The following is a 16,314-nucleotide window of genomic DNA, read 5'->3' as shown; positions in this document are numbered from 1 at the left end:
CAAACAGGTTAAATCAACCATGATAAAACAAACATAATTTATTTGCAATATATTATGAGGAAAGTCCCACTTGTTTTGGCTGGTCTAGTAGGATTATAAGGAAAGTGCAATTTGTTCTTAACTGATAATTTCTTTCCCTAGAATTCTGCTAGAAAAGTCCAGGACTGCCTAGGAAAATTGCAGCTAGAGATGTTTTCTTTTGGTTTCATTTCGTGACTAAGGAGATTTCTGAGGCTTATTCTGAGGGTGCTGGGAGCATGAATGTCAATCTGTGATCTTACTCTATAGTATTGAGCCAAAATATTGATCTACTAGTATTTTAGCCCGTTACATTAACGGGTGCTAGAGTAGACATCTATTTTGGGGTTGTTGTTTTTTTCTTTGTCTCTTTCTCCTTGGATGCTGTCTGTCTGTCATTCTTTCTGTCTCTCCCTGGCCCCCTGTCTATCTTTCTTTCTGTCTCTGTATTTCTCTGTTGTGCCATGCCTGCCTGTCTCTCAGTGGCCCCCTTCCTATGTCCATACTGTCCCATCCTATGTCCTTAGTGCCCTCAGTGCCTCCTTCCTATGTCCCCCTCACTGCCTTCCAGACTTTGACCCAACCCCACCCCCGAAGCCAGCCTGCCTGCCTCCCTCCCATCCCCCTGTGTAGTAGACCCAATGAGCAGCATCTTTAAATTTGTACCCCCTCCCATCCCCCCCTGTGCAGTAGAACCAGTGATCAGCCTGTTTCCATCTTCCCCCGCTCCCGCCACCGTACATCTGACCCCATTGACCCTCCAATCCGCCCCTCCCAAAGCAAGATTACCTCGGCGTTTCGTTTCCGGCTCCGGGTAGGTTTGTCGGCTGCGCCTCTGCCCGAGTTGGGGGGGAGGGAAGGAGGCGGCCGACATCCGACTCGGGCCGCTGTGCCCGCTGAGAAGCAGTGCCCAACTTAAAAGCTGGAAGGGTTGGCTTTTGATAAGGAGCTTGGACCTTAAAATGTTTTCCGGGTTTGGCTGCCGCGGTCGACATCCGCCTCGGTGGGGGGGGGGGAGGAAGAGAGAGAGCGGAGAGGCGGCGACCGTTGCGTCTTTCAACAGGGAGCAGGACAGACCGTAAGCCGCGCATGTGCACTTCCTATGTGTCGCTACAGCTCACGGAAAACCGGCGCACACATAGGAAGTGCGCATGTGCGGCCTAGCGTTTTATTATATTAGATAATGCTGCTCAAGTGTTTAGATCTGCTTTGACAGCCTGACTGGCAGTTTTAGGGCTGTACTACCACCTGATATTGGTGGCAATGTCACTGAAATGTCAGTGGTCTCTGTCTGCTGGTTGGGAAAAATAACCCACTCATCTGGACTGGTTTAGCAGGACTCCAGGAAAAGAAGTTGGATGTTTCACCAAGCTGACATACGACTGGGATTCTTGGGTTTCCCTGAACACTGCTCCAGCTGAACTCTGAACGAGCTCCAGCCAGTATTTCATGCCTAGCAGGGCACAGAAGCCAAGTGTTTGCATTTTATAATACTTCTAGTGATTTTGTATGTGTATCTTTAAAATCCCAGCACTATTTCTCTTTAGAGATGTGGTGACTTGAAGCCAAGACACAGGAGTAGTTTTATAAAATCATGTTAGCATGCATGGATAATATATGCATGAAAAATGGCTTTTATAAAATTAGATCAGGCATGAAAATATATACATTGGCGCAAATGCCCATACTTTGACTGTGGATGTTGCCAGGGGCATGGTCTGGGCAGCGTCACAGAGTATGAGAATTGGTTATAAAATATGCTAATTTACACACGCTTGCATAATCTATATACTTAGCAAGAAAAATGGTGAAGGTGACATGAGGTGCTCAACATGTACGTGTTTCGGCCAAAGGCCTGCTTCAGGAGTTTACAAATAAAATAACATAAACTTACTTAAAACACAAAATTAATTTTGTCATTTTAGACTCCCGAAGCAGGCCTTTGGCTGCAACACGTACGTATCGACCAACCAGTTTAGCATGGGAATATTCTACTGGCCAGTTCTAAGGGCTCGCTATGGTCTTTTCCGAGCTTCCTGGCAGACTCTGACTCTGACAATCAAATGTATTACAACGAGGTCATTAATATTTAAACAAGCATTCCAGGCGATTCTCTATTATCGCCGGATGATTCCCTAACCTTGCTGTTCTACATTTGTGGGCAAAAGTTTTCAGCAGATCTGAGCTGTTGTAGCCTTACTTTCTGGTCAGTGTCTGGCTCAGGCATTGACAGGAAAGTAAAGCATGACAACTCAGATCTGCCAGAATATTTTGCCCCCTCCCATTGATACACCCAGCAAGAGGGATGCCCATTCCCTCCCGCCACCACCGTCAAGCAACCTGTCCTCCCGACACACAGCCCCTCCCCGGCAGCAGGAGGCATGTCCACTCTCTCCCGCCACCACAGTCAAGCAGCCCCCTCAACACACATGTACCCACCCCTGGCAGCAGGAGGCATGTCCACTCTTTCCCGCTGCCGCTTTCGAGCAGCCCACCCGGCACATACCCCCTGGCAGCAGGGGGGATGCTCACTCTCACCGTACCGTTGTACCCCCGATGACCCCCTTCCTGCCCCCTAACTTGGTTACGAAGGCCAGAGGGATAATAATAATAACTTTATTCTTCTATACCGCCACAATCTTGCGACTTCTAGGCGGTTTACAATCAAGAGTGCTGGACATTCAGCGAAATACAATAAGTAGATATTCATAGGAAATACAGAGATCAGAGACCTCAGGAGGCAATAGTATAGAAATACAATTTGCTGAGCGAAAATGTAATATGTACATTTTAGTAGGTAATGTCCGACAGGACCTGTTGGGGATAAATAGCAACGTAAAGTTACGATAAGATGAAGATAACAGATTATATTTATAACAGTGCTGTAAGTTCAGGGGGAGGGAGAGGGAGAGCGGGTCAATTGTTTAGGTATTTCTGGAACAGGTATGTTTTTAGGCGTTACTCCTTCCAGCCAGCAAGCCCGCCTCTTCAAAATGGGATGTGCTGGTAGGGGCCTAAGGCTCTGATTGGCCCAGGCTGCTTAAGGCCCCTCCTATGTTGCCATTTTAAAGAGGTGGGCCTGCTGGCTGGAGGGGAGTAGGGATCATAAGAATATAAGAATAGCCTTACTGGGTCAAACCAATGGTCCAAACCCAGTGGCCAATCCAGGTCACTAGTACCTGGCCAAAACCCGAGGAGTAGCAACATTCCATGCTACTGATCCAGGGCAAGCAGTGGCTTCCCCCATGTCTTTCTCAATAGCAGACTATGGACTTTTCCTCCTGGCTGGCCTATGTGAACAAGGTAGGGAGGGCAGGGAGATCGTTGGAGGCACATGAGTCGAGACATGATAGTGGCAGCGGGAGGGAGTGAGCATCCCTCCTGCCGATCTTCGATTTGAGGTTTATTTTTAAATTTGTGGGTGTATTCTGCACTTGTGCCAATCACTGTTACCAGCGATTGGCACATGCAAATTTAGCCACCCTCTGTGGTTCTCCGTGAACCTCATTTGAATGCGTGTTTTTTAAAGAATAACTTACAATTTTTGAAATTGTTACAATAGCGGCCATGATAGCAGCCCATTGGATTTTACCTCAAACATGTCCGGTAGTTTATGGTATGGCATAGTATGAGGATTAAGTTGGGCCTATTTTTAATAGTATCTCTCAAGCAGGGGGGCGCCACTGAGCTGAGAACCAAGATGGAAGCATAAAGCTTTCTCTCCTCTCTACAGCTCCAGAAAATCGAATTGAGCACCTTTTTCTGCTTAATCTTTTCCTGACAAAATTACAACACCTGCCCTGCCAAAACGCCAGAAGCATGATCCTCCTACTCCTGAAAAATCAGTTGCTGGCAAGCACATGGCATCCTCATCATATGTAATGCAAGAGGAACTTCGATCCCTTAAAGATCTCATCACAAAACATTATGAAGTAACCTGTCATCTCAAACAGGATTTAAATTCTCTAACACCTTCTCTTCAAACCTGCCAGACCAGAATTAATGTGTTGGAAACCAGAGCTGATACAGTTGCACTTTCAACAGTATCTCTCAAGCAACCAGAAACTACATTTATCTGGCATCTATCAACCCCCCTGGGTGTCGGTTAACTGAGAATCTACTGTAAAGGATTTGAGCACCTTGGGTCACCTTCACTGTTTTTCTTGCCTTTCTACCTTGGGAAGGTAGTATCTCCTGTTTCCTTGTGATATAATCTATACACTAACACGTACACCAGCTTCTAGGAAAGGAACTCAAGGAGTCAAGAATTTTAGCCTTTCTCTGGCTTTTAAATTTCCCCAATTACGGAATGAACTCCCTTTAATTTTGAGGTGTCCCATCTCTTTTCAATCTTTCTTTAAATCTTTAAAAACTTTTCTATTTGCTAAACATTTTGAAAATTAATCCTCTTGTATTTTAACTTATTGTTAACTGCATCGAGCTTCCTCTGGTTGAAGACCCGATATGTAAAGTTAAGTTTTAGTTTAGTTTAGTATGATGTTCATGCCTTCAAAGTAAGCACTATTGCTGCTGGGTTTTCGTGAGTATTTTATAAATACACACAGGCCCTAAACTGCCTCACTACCCTGCAAATGCCCCAATCCCCACAAATACTTGCACCTGCAAACTGCCCCAACTATTCCCTACATACAGAACACATAACAAAGAATACAAACTCGCACAATTGTGCATTAGGAAGAATCCCGTAGCAAGGGGGTTGGGGGCAGACTGCCCCGATTGCATATGGAATGGCCATCTTGGTGGGGGCTCCAGTACCTCTCCGCTCCCCCACAACACGCTCGCGCCCTCCCTTCCCCCTATATCTCTTTAAAATCTTCACCAGCACGAGCAACTACTCTAGCCTGCTTCTCACGCCAGCCTGGCTCCCTCTGAAATCACTCTGTGGAGTGACGATGTTCCTAAATGGACTTTATTTGAAAGTGTCAAAGTTCCAAAGGTACACTGAAATCATCCAAATAAAATAATTTCATCCACATAAAAATAAATCGTCCACATAAAAGCATTAAAGAACCTAGTCCGCTAGGGATACAGGACTGAATATGATCCGTAGGGATACAGGACTGAATATGATCCGTGTTTTGACAAAAAGTCTTCTTCAGGGGTCCCTGGGGGTCCTATAAAGGTGACTTTTTGTTGAAATGCGGACAGTGTTGGGTCCTGTATCCCTAGACTAGGTCCTTTAAGGCTTTTATGTGGATGAAATTATTTTATGTGGATGATTTCAGTGTACCTTTGGAACTTTGACACTTTCAAATAAACATCGTCACTCCACAGAGTTTTTTTGGTTTTCTCTGGATTTTCTTCTTTGTGGATATTTTGGGGTCAATTCCTTTAGTTTTTTCCCTCTAAAATCACTCCTGGGTCGTGGGGCCACGAAATGATATCGGAGGGAAAGCCAGCGTGAGCAGCAGGCTGCAGGAGCTGCTTAGAGGTACGGTAGTGGGAAAGGAGGGCATGAGTGTGGCAGAGGGAGGGGGGGCACCTCAGATGCCTCCTACCCTCACTACGCCACTGGGAGAGATGATCTGATTACATAAGTTCTAATTGTATGACATGGCTTGAATGGCATTACCAGTCTCTGGTTATTTGAGAGAGAAAAATATTCTTATCTGTTGTGTGTGTGGTTTTTTTTCTCTCCTAGGCTGTCTCTTATAATCATGGTGTTTGTCAATTATGGAGGTGGAAAATACTGGTTCTTCAAACATGAAAGCTGGAACGGTAAAATTTTGGTTCTGTTTTAAGGTCTTGGGCTGGTCCAGGGTTAGGTGAGTGGTACTCTGGAACTTGCCACAGCACTACAAGGCTGTGCCCCAGGAATAGCTTTTTGTTGTATACATGCTGATGGTATGGTTTCACGTTTAAGAGCCAGGAGGTATATGGAAAAGCATTTATATAATGTTCCTGTTCTGTCTGCCTTGGACCTCTATAGCATGTGAGAAACAAACAAGAAATACTTTGATCTAAGTTCCACACTTCACAATGTCAATTACGTCCAAATGTGGAATTCAGAGAAAATATTGCTAAATCAATTCTTACAGGAGGAAAATTTCTTCTCAATCGGTTACCCAATAATTTCATTATATTATCAGATCAAACATCCTTCTTATTAAGGGGGATAGGACCAGGCTCAGACTGGTTTTCTGGTACATACAAATTAACTGGGACAGCTGTTCAGCTGAATGAAACCATAATTTAATCACTGGTACACCTCCTCCTCCTAAATAATTCAAATGTGCAAATTCAGTAATCTTTAAAAATTAATTACCACCATTTACTCAAGTGTATTACTTACCTATTAAAAGAGAGGAACAATTAAAACCACAAGAAGATGATAAACAACCACTTAATATTTCAACAATGTTGGAACTCTCGGATGGGAAAGTTGCAACAGCGGCAACGCTTCTTCTCACAGTTGCTTTAGCACCAGACAAAAACTGGTTACTTGGACTTTTCTTTAAAAATAAACAAAAAGAATTTCTTGGATATAAAATATTAATGTTTTCAGATCTGGCACGGGCACACAAAAACGTCAACTTGAATTCTTGATCTTAAAGCCAGGTGTTATTGCCCTTGGGACGACTTTTTTTCTTTGTCATCCGTGTAAATGTGTGATACAATATTGTTTGAAAAAATATGTTTTCTTTGACCCTAGCCAATTGACAACTTTCTTGTCAGTGATTCTCCTGGAAGAGGGGAAAATATGAGAGCTCTTTGTTTACTTTGATATCCTCTCTCAGCTAACTGAGCTCTTTTCTTTGTTATACAGTGGTGCACCTTCCTTCCTCCTTGATCCAGAATCTTTCCACCTCTCTGCAATCTCTTTTTCTCTTCCCTCTATACACCCCCAAGTTCAACATCTGCCCCCCTCTCTTCTGCCTCTCATTTGTTTCAGGTTTCTCTCTCTATCTTCCTTCTGGTAACTTTTCGAGTCCTCCCACCTTTGTTTCAGGTCTTTCTGTATCTCTCACTCTCACTGTCTTCCACCTCCCCAGGACCTGGTATATGCATATCTTCTCCTCGGTTCAGGGTGTTTCCCCTCTCTGCAGTCTCTTTCTCTCCTTCTATACCCCTCTAGTCCAGCATCTGCCCTGTCTTTCCCCTCCCTTTTGGTTTAAGTCTACTTTCCCACTCCTCCTCAAGGTCCTTTTCTATCTCTCTGTCTCCTCCTCTTCCTCTCCCCACCCCCCTAATGTCCAGATCCAGCGTCTCTGAAAAGTTTTTTTAAAAGTTACTGACAAATTCGTACGCCCTTTCCCCTGTAATATCAACCATAACGCCCCCCTCAAACTCACTCACATTCTTCTTTCCGAAACTCCCCGAGCATGGAAACATAACCAATTGTACCACAAAATCACCCTATACTGAGCAACAGACGCTCCTCTGAGCTCTTAGCTCCTGCGCTGTAGTGTCCAACTTCTTTTTGATTTGAGTCAGGGTTGCCAAATACAAACTGTTTATTTATACATTGCACATATCCCAAAGAGGCTATTCTTTTGTTTTTATGCAATTCAAAAAGACATGGGATATACACTCAGCATCCCCCCATTTGGGAAAAGAATAAAGTATAGTATACTTCCAATCAAAGCAAAACATAACTACCCCCCCCCACACACACACACATACACACCAAAAAAAAGAGGAGTTCATGGGATGGGGGAAGAGAGGTTATCTGCACAGTGAGAGGAAAACTTACATGGATCGGCAGGTTCAACTCTAGAGAGCTTTACAAAACCCACTGAACCGCTGAGGCTGTCCTGCAGAATTAAATAAAAAGGGGGTGGCTGACAGTTTCACTGCCATAGTTCCTCCTCCTTCTCCTCCATTATCTTCCATTCGACCCCTCTACATACAAAATAATAAAAAAGGAGGGGGGGTTGAACAGAATTAAAATAAATGCAGGATCGGACTTAGAAGTCAGCAGCCCATCAGTCTGCCTTAGGAGGCCTGCATTTTGTCTTCAGCTCATCTCCCTCTCCCTTTCAACTTTCTTTTTGGCTTCCCTATGCTGCGAATTTCGACTTTTTTTTTTTATTTTTTTTTTTTAACCAAAACTGGTGGGAGATGGGAAAAAGACTGTACAAGAAAAATCTCTCCTGGCGAGGCAGTTAGTAACAATAGGATCTGAATCTCCAGCGCATTCTCTCATTATACGAAAGCTGTCACCGCTCAGGGAAGGAAACACAGACGGTACAGTCGGCGGCAGCATGTGCACACACACAGACACCTACATACGCCTCTCACATTGATGAAAGCTACTGGTAAAAAATAAATAACCCACCGGTTCACCTCCAAACCTCCTCCCTCACTCTTCAGGCTTCTACCCCAGCTGTTGGCCGTCCACCCCAGGACCTCTCCATTCCACAGGTTGTAAATTAAGTGCTTCCAGTCAGCGCGGGTATGTCCAAAGGTTTTTTGCTCTCCTCTGTGGCCATGGCGGGCTCACTAGTGTTGGTGCTCTTCCCGTACCGACGGCGGTACGGCTCTTTCTCAAAGTTGAAGCTCCTGCTGCGGCACCGGAATTTTCATTGGCTCAGCTAGGGCACAACAGACCAATCACAAACGACCTCAGAGTTCTAAGGTCATTTGTGATTGGTCTGTTGTGCTGCAGCTGAACCAATGAAAAAAAACCCTCAGCAATAGGTGGTCTGGACCCAGCCAAAAAATAGCCCAATAAAGCGGAAAGATTTGTGAGCTCTTGTAATGAGAACCGCTGTAGCTAGTATTGTCCCGTCAACTAGATTTTGAAGGGTAGTTGTGGTTTCAGTATTTAACAAGTGCCGTTCCAGACTGTCTGTCTGAAATTCACAGCCGGGCGCTCACTTAAATTAGCTGGGCGGAGCGCCCGGCTGAAAGTCGCTAGGTAGAACACTGGTCTACCACCCCTCAACCTCAAATGATGCCCTCTGCTTTTACCATTTTCCTTTCTCTGGAAAAGATTTTGTTCTACGTTAATACTTTTCAAATATTTGAACGTTTGAATCATATCTCCCCTATCCCTCCTTTCTTCCACGGTATACATATTCAGGGCTTCCAGTCTCTCCTTATACATCTTTTGGCACAAACCTCCTACCATTTTCGTTGCCTTTCTCTGGACCACTTCAAATCTTATGTCCTTTGCCAGATACTGTCTCCAAAACTAAACACAATACTCCAAGTGGGGATTCACCAATGATCTGTACAGGGGCATCAACACCTTCTTTCTTCTACTGGTTACACCTCTCTCTATACAGCTTAGCATCCTTCTGGCAACAGCCACCACCTTGTCGTACTGTTTCTTTGACTTTAGATCTTCGGACACTCATCCCAAGGTCCCTCTCCCCATCTGTCAATTTCAGCCTCTCGCCTCCCAGCACATATGGTTCCTTCCGGTTTGTAATCCCCAAATGTATTACTCTGCACTTCTTTGCATTGAATTTTAGTTGCCAGATATTAGACCATTCCTCTAACTTTTGCAGATCTTTTTTCATGTTTTCCACTCCCTCCTTAGTGTCTACTCTGTTACAAATCTTAGTACGATCCGCAAAGAGGCAAGCCTTTCCTTCTAACCCTTCAGCAATGTCACTCACAACCACATTGAACAGGACCGGCCCCAGCACCGATCCTTGAGGGACTCCACTACTCACCTTTTCTTCCTCTGAGCAAACTCCTTTAAACACCACCCTCTGACATCCAGTCCGTCAACCAGTTTCTAATCCAGTTCACCACTTTGGGTCCTAACTTCAGCCCATCAAGTTTGTTGAAGAGCCTCCTATGTTTTGGCTGTAAGGCCTGCCTCAGGAGTTTAAATCACACACAAAAATTGAATAGATAAAACATCAAATACATGAAAATACACTAAAATAATTCTATCATAAATCCAATATAAATAAGAACATATACAAATATAAATAAAAAATACATTTAGTAATATAAGCTTAAAAATAATGAGATGATAAGAACACATACCATGATACACATACAGATGGAATACTTCAACATGGGCTCTTCACTTAAGAACAAAAATCTCCAAGGAGATTAATAGAATGCTCAATAAAACTGAAAGAGAGAATCATAGAAAAATGCTAACAGAGTGCCTGGGGGAACGGGGTAGGCAGAAAGCACCGCTAGAATTGCTAGCACTGCTTATGTCTATAGTTCTACCAGATATACGCAGTGCTGTACAGACAGATGTAAGAGACAATCCCAACTTGTCAGTTTATATTCTGTTAAAGACAGATAAACAGGATAAGTAAGGGTTTAGGGAGTTATTTATTATTCAGATGTTTATAACAAATATAGGTATTTGAACGGGATTGAGTTAAAAGCATGCCTCAAAAAGGTGTGGTTTTTTTTGGGGGGGGGTTAGCCTGGACTTGAAGAGGGCAAGAGACGGAGCATGAGGCACAGGCTCAGGCCCTGATGCCTAATCTAAGGTCCACGTTAAAATCCTGTGTGCCATTGTAGTGCCAGTAAATTGTCCAGTTTTCAAAAAAGACGAGCAATGCTCCAAAAACTGCATGCAAATGAGGTTGCAGAGGTTCACAGAAATCCCATCAGATCAGTCGTTGGAGAAAGCGACTGACACATGCACAGAATGCACAGAATAGTCCATGGAAAGAGACATAAATGTGTGCATGTATCCGGGAAAGCTACATTGTTGGCATCGATCATGGATGTGCCTTATTGTAGCACATCATAGGCGCACGATATAAGAGGGAAGGGGCAGAGAACTAACAAGAAACCATGCCAAAGATATATATGCCTTTTTCTACAATGCTTCAGTGGGACATATGTAATTGGCAGCCTCAAACCTGCCGGTATACGCAGGTGGTGGACACCTGGAATGCGCTTCCGGAGACAGGGCAGAGTACGGTACTGGGGTTCAAGAAAGGATTGGACAATTTCCTGCTGGAAAAGGGGATAGAGGGGTATAGATAGAGGATTACTGCACAGGTCCTGGACCTGTTGGGCCGCCGCGTGAGCAGGCTGCTGGGCACGATGGACCTCAGGTTTGACCCAGCAGAGGCATTGCTTATGTTCTTATGTTAATGGACATGCATGAAACGCACCTTTAACACACACACACATGAGACGAGCTTAACACATGCGTATATTATATGGTCCCCCAACCTCATAAAAGTTTTTTTGTTTTTTTTTTTAACTTCCATATGTAATCGGTGGCCCAGACCTGCTTCTAATATGAGATGCGCTTTAACGCATGCATTTTGATGCTACCGGCACTTTCAGACCTGCTGGCAATTAAAGGTCAGCGCTTAGTTTCTTGCATCACCAAGGAGTGCTCATTTTAATATTAATCAGCTCATTGTACTACATTTGCATACTATTCTCGGAGGCTGCTCCGAAGCACAGAAAAGACCATGAGCCCTTATGTGCCTCGGAAGCTAAAATACTGTTTATAATTGATTTAGCGTCGATTGTTAAATGCATGGTTGGTAGGTTTAGAGTAGTGTGTCGCAAACTTTTTAAACTGTGGCACACTAATCTTAGAGCTGTGGTTGGAGGACATCGACGCAATGATGTCACGTGCATACATGATGTCATCACGTTGACATCCACAGCCCTATTACCACCAGTGGGGGGGTTGCTGCAGAAGGAGAGGTTAGGCGAAGGAGCAGAGGCGCCGGTGAGGAGGACAGGTGCAGACGCTGGCTGACTGACTATAGGACGTGCCTCTCGCCGCAAGAGGCACGTCCTGTAAGCAGTCAGCCAGTGCCAGCACCTTGGAATCTAATGGGGCACACAGTTTGCAATGCACTGGTTTAGAGCATCGGGACCTTGGTTTATTCCAGGCATACAGTGCAGCAAAATGGAAGGAACAGAATCTGGAGTTGACAAGAGAAGAGTACAAATAATAGTGACTTACTGGATGAACAGAGTTCCTGGGGAAAGATGTAGGGAGAGAGAAGAGAGGAGCTGCAGAAGGAATACACTTTTAAGTCAGCAAGAGGAGTTTGAACTCTGTATGGAAATGGATAAGGAATCAATGTAGTGACTAGAGCAGGGATGTCAAAATCTGGCCCGCAGTGTAATTATATTTGGCCCGTGAGAAAATACCAAATGTCTGCTAGAGCTGGTCCGCTGGTAGACAGTTTTTTTGACCCAATCAGCTCACGTCCCCATTAGGCACGTCGTCATGTTTGACGTTTTTGCAAGTTCCCACGTCGTTCTCCAGCTCTCTTCACAGTCTCACACGGTATTGTAGTAACACTGGACTCTTCTGCAATTGCATTTTTTGGTAAGTATTTGATTTTTTTTTTCATCTTTTTTAATCTCTTGTTGTATATAGTCTTTTGATCACGTTCTAATTTTGGTGTTTTGTTTTCCGGTACTCATTCTTCTCCGGTGCTAGTGTTTTTCCATATTCCTATTCATTTTCTCTGCTTCATGTAGTGGTTTTTATTATGATTATATTTTTACGCTTTTTCAAATACATATTGCTAATTCATGTGGTATTTTATTTCATCCCTTTTTGGTTTTAATCCCTTTGTAGTTTTTCCGTTTGGCTCAGCTATTTTACATCAGACATGGGCTAGTTGTTTTTAAACATATCGTTTTAAAAAATATATTGTTTTTTTAAACATTATCTACAGTTTCATTTTTGGAGTTGTAAAATTATTATTTGGTTTACCCGCGATTTTGTCCAAGTTGGGTTTTTTATTCAGTTTAAAACCTACAATAAGTGCAGCATAACATAGAAACATTTTACACTTTAACAACACTTAATATTCTATCAAATTATATTTCATATCAAATATATATGTCCCCCCCCCTCCCAGTATATACCCAACAATTGTCCTCAACCATAAGTAAAACAAAGTATCCCCTCCCCCACCTTGGACGTGTAAGTTTTTAATTTTGACCCACTGTGTATTTGGGTTTGACACCCCTGAACTAGAGGAAAGGGTTTATGCGAGTGTAGTAGAAAAATCACACACAAAAAAGCTTAACTAATATCTACTTCCCATCCCCCCATCTCATGGAAACTTGCATCTCTGGCTCTGGCCTTCAGGTCCCTGGGCTACAGAAATGTATTTCCCTAGCCAGTTTTGAATTGCTGGCTACTGTTGGTAATCTGGCAGCTGGGGAGTTCATACTTTGATTGTGATATCATGCAAGGTGGTTTGAGGTCTAGAAGTTATATGCCTACTGGATTAATAATGCTCTTTTCCTCTTTGTAGGATTAACACTGGCAGACCTTGTATTTCCGTGGTAAGTTTTGTACTATAATTTGACTTGTTCACGACTCCTGGTTAAGGCTAAGACTATTTGGCAGTTACAGTCGTGGTCAAAACAATGAAATGAATTTCCTTTTATAATAAATCAAAGCTTTCTCATATTGTTTAACAGCTAACAACATAAGCTAGATTGCCTCAAAGTAGCAATCATATTTACAAAATCTTACCATGGATGGGCTGTGAACAGTTCAATTTAAACCTAATATTTGCTTTTCTTTTGCTCAGAGGGGAAGCTGTTTGGATTGGTAAGAGGCTGTTGCTAGTTACTGAGCAGCCGTGTTTTATGAAGGGTCTTATGAAAAGTTTGTGAATAGTTTTGTAATGTTTGACCTGCACTTGTACGCTATTGAAGACCTAAGGCACTCATTAGTAAAGCGTTTAAAGCACAAATGTGCAACATTTGACATTGAAGGATATAACAAAATTGACTTGTTTTTCATCACAATAAAAATATTGGGAGTGATCTTCCCATTTTACTGATGATGTATATCAGTGGCTCCCAACCCTGTCCTGGGGGACCCCCAGCCAGTCAGGTTTTCAAGATATCCCTAATGAATATGCATGAGAGAGATTTGCATATAATGGAAGTGACAGGTATGCAAATCTCTCTCATGCATATTCATTAGGGATATCTTGAAAACCTGACTGGCTGGGGGTCCCCCAGGACAGGGTTGGGAACCACTGATGTATATGATACATGTGCTTTACAGCAGTGGTTCCCAACCCTGTCCTGGAGGACCACCAGGCCAATCGGGTTTTCAGGATAGCCCTAATGAATATGCATGGAGCAGATTTGCATGCCTGTCACTTCCATTATATTCAAATCTCTTTATGTATATTCATTAGGGCTATCCTGAAAACCCAATTGGCCTGGTGGTCCTCCAGGATAGGGTTGGAGACCACTGTTTTACAGTCAAGAGAAATTTGTGGTCCAAGTTGTTAACCTGGAATAATCTAATGTTAGATCTAATTGAGGAACATACCATTGTTTTGCTTCATCATAAAATAGACCTACTTTTAGCTTAAAAAAAAGAATCGGTGGTTACAGGAATACATGGCAGAGGAGAAGGCTGAATATGTTGAAGTCTATGGACAGAACTGCCTCAGTCCGGTTGTCCGTTCTCTGTTCCCTTATTACTATTTAAAAAAGTGTGGGATAAACAGAGGCTCTCTAATTAGAAGACAAATGGTATAAATTAAAGAACTAAGGCCGGTATTGGACAGACTTGTACGGTTTGTAATAGTGATTCGGTGTAGGATGGTTTGGGGAGAGCATCAATGGGAACTCCACTAACTTGGAACATGAGGATGTTACTGGCCAGACTTTTAATGGTTGAATAGGCTGGAGTGAGCTTAGATGGCAACTTCAGCAGTTGGAACCTAGGACAATGCCAGATGGACTTTAGTTTATGGCCCAGAAATATCAAAGAAGAGACAAGTTAATTTAATTGTATATTTTTAATGAGAATAACTAATGGGCAGACTGGATGGACCGTTCAGGTCTTTATCTGCTGTAATTTACCATGTTACTGTTACTATAGCTTATTGTGGTTTTTATTGGTGTATTGGCCTCATTTGATTACCCCTCCTTTTGGTTCTGTAGGTTTGTATTCATCATGGGGACATCTATTTTCCTCTCTCTGAATTCTATGCTGCGGAAGGGATGTTCCAAATGGCGACTACTTCTGAAAGTGCTGTGGAGGAGTTTCCTGCTCTTCCTGATAGGGGTCTTCATTATAAACCCAAATTATTGCCTTGGGCCTTGTAAGTGGGTCATTTATCCTTTTGCTTATATTAGGCAGTATGTTTCTCTGCCATGTATTTAAATTGTCTTTCCATTTCCATTTCCTGATGAAAGGGTGAGGTAAGATTGTTTTTTTTCTTAGACCAGTGTTTCTCAACTTCTTCAAGGCAAGTACCTTCTAAGTCAGGGGTGTCAAAGTTGGTCCTCAAGGGCTGCAATCCAGTCCGGTTTTCAGGATTTCCCCAATGAATATGCATGAGATCTATCTGCATGCACTGCTTTCATTGCATGCTAATAGATCTCATGCATATTCATTGGGGAAATCCTGAAAACCCAACTGGATTGCAGCCCTCAAGGACCGACTTTGACACCTGTGCTCTAAGTGTAACAAATATCAACCAAGTACCCCCGCCCAAGCTCTGCTCCAGACCCCCCCCCCATAATAATAGCACTAATTGTAATGCATTTCTTCCATTCATTTTTCATATGCACACAAAATAATCTATTTAATACATAATGGTAACCATTAAATTAAATTAAATAACCCACAAAGCATACTGTACCCAGAGAAAATGTTAATTATTATATATATATATATATATATATATATATATATATATATATATATATTTTTTTTTTTTTTTTTTTCAAAGAGTGGGAGTGTGTGATGCAGTGGTTAGAGCTACAGCCTTGGCACCCTGAGGTTGTGGGTTGAAATCCTGCACTACTCCTTGTGACCCTGGGCAAGTCACTTAATCCTCATTGCCCCAGGTACATTAGATAGTGAGAACCCACTGGGACAGTTAGGGAAAAATTATTGAGTACTTGACATGGATGAAAAAATCACAAACTGAACCCAGACAAGCAAAAATTCATTCTCCTTGAAAATAATAAAACCCCAACTATAACAAATCTAGTAATAAACTCAATCACATACCCCATACAACCCACTCTAAAACTTCTAGGAATGACAATAGACAGATGCTGTACCATGTAACCACAAATCAACAAAACAATACAAAAATCATTCGCGGTCATGAGAAACTTAAGGCAAGTTTGAAAATTCTTAGATAGAACACAATTCCAGCTCTTGGTCCAGTCCCTAGTCCTAGGTCTTCTAGACTACTGCAACATATTCTATCACTCCTGCCCCACAACCATGATAAAACAACTACAAACAGTTCAAAACACAGTGCTAAGACTTATCTATTCATTGAGGAAACACAACCACATCACGGTGGCATTCCTTGACTCACACACTGGCTCCCAATATAAGCAAGAGTACAATTCAAATTC

At 42.8% G+C, this 16,314-nt stretch overlaps 1 protein-coding gene across 7 annotated transcripts in view; it reads left to right on the top strand.

Annotated features, from left to right (window-relative positions):
- Positions 1-16,314, top strand: part of HGSNAT (heparan-alpha-glucosaminide N-acetyltransferase) — a 141,221-nt gene that overhangs the window by 73,553 nt on the left and 51,354 nt on the right. For all 7 annotated transcript variants that reach the window (XM_033915428.1, XM_033915382.1, XM_033915374.1 and 4 more), the window contains 3 exons: positions 5,681-5,757; positions 13,218-13,248; positions 14,878-15,038. In XM_033915428.1, the coding sequence (XP_033771319.1) occupies positions 5,681-5,757; positions 13,218-13,248; positions 14,878-15,038 (269 nt within the window). The remainder of the gene's footprint in view (positions 1-5,680; positions 5,758-13,217; positions 13,249-14,877; positions 15,039-16,314) is intronic.

This window comes from Geotrypetes seraphini, chromosome 1 (assembly GCF_902459505.1).
Source record: "Geotrypetes seraphini chromosome 1, aGeoSer1.1, whole genome shotgun sequence".
NCBI classification, from domain to species: Eukaryota; Metazoa; Chordata; class Amphibia; order Gymnophiona; family Dermophiidae; genus Geotrypetes; species Geotrypetes seraphini.
This window is presented reverse-complemented; position numbering and strand designations above follow the sequence as displayed.